General features: G+C 42.8%; 1 protein-coding gene across 1 annotated transcript in view; it reads left to right on the top strand.

The window, feature by feature from the left end:
* The window catches only part of CDC5L (cell division cycle 5 like), a 44,284-nt gene continuing 37,562 nt past the window's right edge, over nt 1–6,722 (top strand). Inside the window, exons 1-4 of the mRNA XM_057699394.1 lie at nt 1–289; nt 2,792–2,895; nt 4,638–4,799; nt 5,568–5,695. Of these exons, the coding sequence (XP_057555377.1) occupies nt 245–289; nt 2,792–2,895; nt 4,638–4,799; nt 5,568–5,695 (439 nt within the window). The 5' untranslated portion in view covers nt 1–244. The remainder of the gene's footprint in view (nt 290–2,791; nt 2,896–4,637; nt 4,800–5,567; nt 5,696–6,722) is intronic.

The raw sequence follows: 6,722 nt of genomic DNA, 5'->3' as shown, positions 1-6,722 counted from the left end.
TGGTTTTCCGTCAGTCTTCGTAGAGTAGAGCTTTAACAGCAAGGCACTTATTTCCTTTCAGTCACTCGAGTTCTCGCGAGACTTGTTACTCCTGCTCGCCCCCACCCCTTGCGCCTGCGCAGAGCTCTTCAAAGCAGAAGGTCGCGCTTGGTGGAAGTGGTGGCTTTGGGTCCCGTGGCCGCAGCGCCGTTACTACTTCTCGGACGCTCCACTCGGCCGCTTGCCGAGACACCCCGCCAACAAGATGCCTCGAATTATGATCAAGGGGGGCGTGTGGAGGAATACCGAGGTAAGTCCCCTTTTCCCGCCGTCCGCTGCCCTCCGCCCCTCCGGCTGCTGGTGCGCAGGCGCGCGGAGGTCGGGGAGGCGGGGAGGGTGCCTGCGGGGGTCTGCGTGGTGGGCGGTGCGGCGCCGACCCTCCCGGTCCTTTCGGTTGGGGCGGCTCCGGCGTCATCTGAGCGCCGCAAGGACAGGGACCTCGATTTAACCACTTGATTACCTGCCGGGCGCGCATCAGGCCCTCAGTCAACCTTTGTTGCATTGAGGACGCGCCCTCCGCCCTGGTGGAACTGAGTGCGGAGGGGGAGCTAGGACAACCGCGAGAGTCGGTCTTCTGGGGCGCCCCGGTTCCTCAGCCCAGGCACCGTGCCTCTCTCCGAGATTCAAAAATGAAGAAGTGCTGCGGCCACAACTTTGTTTTTTCCCTTGACTTCCTTGCAGAGGGGAAACAGTTTGAGTGCCAGGTTCTAAGTGCCCTTTTATGCCCGCATCCCTGCGGTCATCTGTTATCAAGGCATAACTTGTCCGCCTCCCCGGCAGATCCTAAGGCCCGTCTCTTCCTGTCATTCCGTTTCAGCTTGGATGGAAGCCAGATAGGCCTACAGTAGTCGCTTCGCTTCCAGAAACGTAGTGGATCATGCCACCGGAGAGCCAGAGAACAGTAGAGGAGTAAAATAGAAACAAGGTTTTAATATAGCTTGTGTTTATAGTGCGCTGAATTTATTCGTTAGTTTTCCGAGCACACCATATCTTTTCATGCTCTGTGTCTTTTTACACCTTATGCCTTCTTGGAATATCCTCCTACTACTTGGCATCTTTCTGAGCCTCCTTCAAAAACCGGTTCAGAAACTCTTCTGGAATTTTTGCCTGTTCATCCTGTAAAAACGTAGTTGCACCTACAGTGGTCCCCGACACCTCTTTCATTCATTTGTTATAGTTTGCTTTGTTTTTTTGCAAGCGTCAATCACATCCTTCTATGTGATGCTGGGAGGGTTTCTTAACCTCTCAGAGCCTCAGTTTTCTAATGGGGATGATCATAATACCTACGTCTCTTGGGGGTTAAATGAGTCACTGCGTTTGGGACGTTTAGAACAGGGTCTGTCACATAGTAATTTTTCAGTAAGTGCTAGTTGCTATTTCTTTTCCCCAGTTGGCAGCACTGCAAGAGGACAGGACCAGATCTTGGTATCTTTAGAACCAAGGACAGTACCAAACAAAATTTGCTTGGGAAATTTTACATTCAGGATCTAGTAGGGTAGATAACTGTTGTATACACTTCCTTGAAGATGTGATTAAGTATAGCAGTACTGCAACAAAGTTGTACATAAAGTCAGTGAGAACCTTGCCTCACAGCTTGCACAGAGGGAACCAGGCTATTTAAATTGGAGAAGAGATGGCTTCTGAGGGAGAGACAGATGTACAAAAGCAAGTAACAGCGGGATTCCTATGCTGTGGCTAAAGCCCTGCAGTCTTTGAGTCTCTGATGATAGGGGTGTGGAGTGACATGGAGTGGCTCATGTATGAGGAATGTAGCTCAAGTTCAATGTGGAAAAAAGCCTTAAAGTAAAATGCCCCAAGTGCATTCATCTATGGCTCTAATATCCCTGGTGTCTGTGGTTTAGCTTGCTGGGCTCCCCTGGGATGGGTGAATTCCATGTTGGAATGGGTGCCTTGGTGGAGTAGTATCTAGAGACTGGTGGAGGCTGGAGGCAGAGTTGACTGGTGAGTAAGGGGAGAAATACTTAATTCTTAGGTTAGACCTGAGATGATTCTGGGGTCAGAGTTGGGGTTATGGGACTGACGAGAAAATGCTGTTTGTAAGCTGGAGGCAGGAAGCCTGGGCTGGAGATTGGATTCACCTGAGTCTTGACTTGCTTCTTGAGGGCTGGATGTGTCCTATTTGATTCTCTCCCTAAGTACGTAAGACCTGGTACAAGGTTAGTGTTCAGGGAATGTTTTTGGAATGAATGAATAAATGAATGAGCCATAGTCTTTTGAAGAGAATAACAGCCACATTGGAGAATCTTTTTAAAAATCTCTGTCAAGTAGGGTTTCTCAGATTGGGCTGTATCCACTCCCAGTTATTGGACAGGGTGGAGGTGGGGAAGGGGTTGTGTGTAAGGGAGGGTAGGATGTCCTTTTAAGGGAGTTCTTCTTGCATTTCGCTGATTCTGGCTTGCTGCTGTTTTTTGTTGTTGTTGTTGTTATTGTAGTGAAGTTTTGTACTTTTTTTTTTTAAGAACTTTTATTGAGATACAGGTGACATACAATAAATTGCATGTATTTAGAGTGTACAATTTGGTATCCCAATCTGCCAGTTCATTTCCCCTCAGCCCTCCCGGCTTTCCCCACTTGGTGTCCATATGTTTGTTCTCTACATCTGTGTCTCTATTTCTATATCCTGTAAACCTAGGATACATGTGTGCGTTTATATCTCTCTCTCCGTAGCACAACCCTGTTAGAGTTAATATAAATTTTGTCTTAATATACTGTTTTCCTTGACAATTTTTAGGATGAAATTCTGAAAGCAGCGGTAATGAAATATGGGAAAAACCAGTGGTCTAGGATTGCTTCACTGCTGCATAGAAAATCAGCAAAGCAGTGCAAAGCCAGATGGTATGTACCAGTTAATGAGTGGAAAACACAAAATGACCTTAATTATGTTGAGGAAAATGTCATTTCGTTGAACCTTACCAAAGAAAGCAGATGTAATGTAAGAAAGTATGGAGTGGGAGATGGGCATTTAGATTTAAGAATTAGCTGTCATTTGCTTCCTGAGTGATCTTAGGCAAGCCATTTTCTATCCCTCCTCTCCTGCCACTATTTTCTCCCAATTAGGGATAATACTTGGCCCTAACTGATGGAGGTGTGAGGCTCAAATGAGTTAACATTGTTTGAGAGTGCTTTGTAAAGCATAAAATAAAACTACTTTTAGGTACAGATGAACCCCAGCTTCCAGCTTATAAATGAATTGTATTCCAAAAGTTTATGTTGTTTTAGAACTTACTTTCCCAAAGAAATAAATGATAAATAGTGGTTAATTTTCGAGGCTGTCTTACAGTAGTTGAGTTTCCTCATTAATGGTTGGAACATTGTATATTTGCTTCCCCAGAATATAACATAACCCAACATTACATCTGTGGTGTCCTCTTTTAACTCAGAGGATAGTGGACACATTAAGTTCTTTACATGTATTTTTGGCATGGGTGATCTGGACCCAGCCCTGACCTGTGGTACTAGGATCATATTTTGGATTGTATAAGAGTGACCTAATTTCCTGGGCACCTGGGTAGGGGAAAGGATCAGAATGTAGAGATTGGCCTACAAAGAGGAAGATGGTCCTCAGATTGCATAAGTGGTTCTGATTTCTGCTTCTGTTAGTGGAGCTAAGCTCCTACCCTTGTGTTTGGTAAGGCTTATATATTGTTTGCAGACCTCATCCAGCTAAGTAGACTGGATGGAAAAGGTCGGTCAGGTGGGACATTAGGAAAGACAGAGATGACTTAGCAGTTTTACTGAAGTTAAAAAACTCACCAGGGCTTCCCTGGTGGCGCAGTGGTTAAGAATCCGCCTGCCAATGCAGGGGACCCAGGTTCAAGCCCTGGTCTGGGAAGATCCTACATGCCAGCAAGCTACTAAGCCCATGCGCCACAACTGTTGAGCCTGCACTCTAGAGCTCACATACAACTACTGAAGCCCGCACGCCTAGAGCTAGAACTCTGCAACAAAAGAGAAGCCACCGCAATAAGCCCACGCACCACAATGAAGAGGAGCCCCCACTCTCTGCAACTAGAGAAAAGCCCGTGTGCAGCAACAAAGACCCAATGCAATAAATAAATTAATTAAAAAAAAACAAAAAAACTCACCAAACAGCATACAATTTTGAGAAGCATTTAGTGAGTATAAATCAGATGCTTAAAGAAGTAAGCCAAGATGTTGTGAGAATCAAATCAAAGCATGAGAAAGTACTATGAAAACTAGAAACACTGTGAAAATATGCGGTGGTTTTGTCTTATTTGTAAATATTCAAAACCTCTAATAAAGTGTAAGGTGAATGAAAACAATTGATAGTTGAGAAAGAAGGCATATGATCATGTTTCAGTCATGTTACTTTTTTTAAGCATTACTAACCTTGCATAATTAAAATACAGTAGAATTTAGTGAGATAAGGTATTTGGAGTGGGATAAGTTTAACCAAATAGGGAATATTCTGTTGTAAAAAAAAGAACAGCTTTTGTGATTGAAGGATGAGGGTTAGCTTGCATTTTTCAGATGCTAGAAGTCAGTGTGTCTAATATGTAAATAGGCTATTCGTGCTAGGTGACTGATTAAGGTATAAAATGATGTCATTTTAATAGGTATGAGTGGCTGGATCCAAGCATTAAGAAAACAGAATGGTCCAGAGAAGAAGAGGAAAAACTCTTGCACTTGGCCAAGTTGATGCCAACTCAGTGGAGGACCATCGCTCCAATCATTGGAAGAACAGCTGCCCAGTGTTTGGAACACTATGAATTTCTTCTGTAAGTGAATCTCCAAAGGCAGTATGAAAATGTTTGTGTATCTTCTGAAAGAGGCTGAATACAATTTTAGCATTTTCTGTCTTTAAGCATTAGTTACATATCTGAATAAAGCCAGAGGCGCTAAAGCTGTTGGATTGCATATTCCAAATTTCGTGTGGTTGATCAAGATTATGTCTTCTGTTACATATTTTTTAAAAGAATAATTTAAAAATATTACACGGGGACTTCTTGGTGGTCCAGTGGTTAAAACTCTTAAGTTCCCAATGCAGGGGGCTCGGGTTCCATCCCTGGTTAGGGAACTAGCTCCCACGTGCTGCAACTGAAAGATTCCATGTGCTGCAACTAAGATCTGGTGCAGCCAAATAAATAAATAAATGTTAAAAGAAAAAAATACAAATCATACATGTTCCTCGTAGAAAATCTGGGGAAAAAATAGTAAAAAAGCAAATAAAAATCACCCATAATCACACTGCTGAGAGTTAACCATTGGAACATCTTGGCTCTTCACTAAAAGCATTTTTGTGCGGCTCTACTACATTTGTGATTTAGGGAGCTGCTTAGATCCTGTTTCATGGTGAATGGAAACACTGAAATTAGAGAGAAATTTAAAACCATCTCTTTCAGGTGAGGCAGTAGTAGAAATGCTTTATTTTTGTTAATGCCCATCCACTGGGTATTTGAAAGAAAAGAGTGTCACTACTAGGGAACCTGGTATTTCTAACACGAATGGTGTGGTAGTGTGACTAATTACTCTGGGCTCATTTCTAGGGATAAAGCTGCCCAGAGAGACAATGAAGAGGAAACAACAGATGATCCACGAAAACTTAAGCCAGGAGAAATAGATCCAAATCCAGAAACGAAACCAGCACGACCGGATCCAATCGATATGGACGAGGGTAAGTGTATTTTTGTGAGGAATTTATTTCTTTGGTGACCGTAGACTGCTCAGGCCTTCTTTTAACCCTTTTAGTTTTTGTCTAAACTCCTCTAACTTTTTAGAACTGTGGTTCTGTCTGCAGTTGTTACTCTATCTTTCCAAATGTGTCCAAACTTCTGTTGTAGGGTAATTGCTCGTTTTGGTTAATATCCCTTTATCTTTTGATGTTTCAGTTTGTTTAGTAAGTTAAGCAGTGTGATATTATTGGACGTTTCTTGGCAGCTAGAGGTAAGCTGTTTGGAATTCTGTATTCTCATTCCTCTTCGGAGGAGAGAGGCAGCAGGTCAGGATTTGGGGATCCAGTGCTCCTATTAACTACTTTTTTGACTTCAGACAGGTAGTTTGATCTTTGTGAAAAGGCAGCAGTAGTACCATGAGGGAGATTTATGATGCTTTTTTGAGACCTTGAATCAGGAATCAGAGGAACTAGGTTTTAATCTAGTTTAGTGCCATGTCTGCCACTTATTAGCTATTTGACTTTAGGTGAGTTGTATAGTCTCTCTGAACTTTGGTTCTCTTTCCTGTCAGATGGAGAGTAATAATATCTGTCTTACTTCACAGGGTTGTTGTGAAGCATTTGGTGAATATTTGTTGAGTTTTTAATTTAAAAGTTTGAAGGTAGTGGTTCCCAAAGGCAGACTGTGGCTAGGCTGGCTGCACCATTGTCCCATGGCAAACTTTAAAAAATACAGGTACCAGGGCTTCCCCAGGAGATCTGTGTCAGTAAATTGGGGGAGGAATGGAGGGTAATCCTGGAATCTGAGGGTTTTTTTTTTTTTTTTTTAAAGTTCCCTTGTGATTTCATTGGATACCCTTGTATAGAAATTGCTGTAAGCTATCAGTAATGAAATCTGTTCTACTCTGGGTTGCTATGGAAAAGGTATTGGAGGAGGGAAATAGTTCTGAGGGAAAAAATGAAGCAGAAGTGATAACAAAGGTTATCGGTCCCCTTATAATTAAATAGTTTTTACAGTATTTCACAGTTG

This window comes from Hippopotamus amphibius, chromosome 11, assembly GCF_030028045.1.
Source record: "Hippopotamus amphibius kiboko isolate mHipAmp2 chromosome 11, mHipAmp2.hap2, whole genome shotgun sequence".
Lineage (NCBI taxonomy): Eukaryota > Metazoa > Chordata > Mammalia > Artiodactyla > Hippopotamidae > Hippopotamus > Hippopotamus amphibius.
The sequence above is the reverse complement of the archived record's forward strand: the minus strand, read 5'-3'. Positions and strand labels throughout refer to the sequence as shown.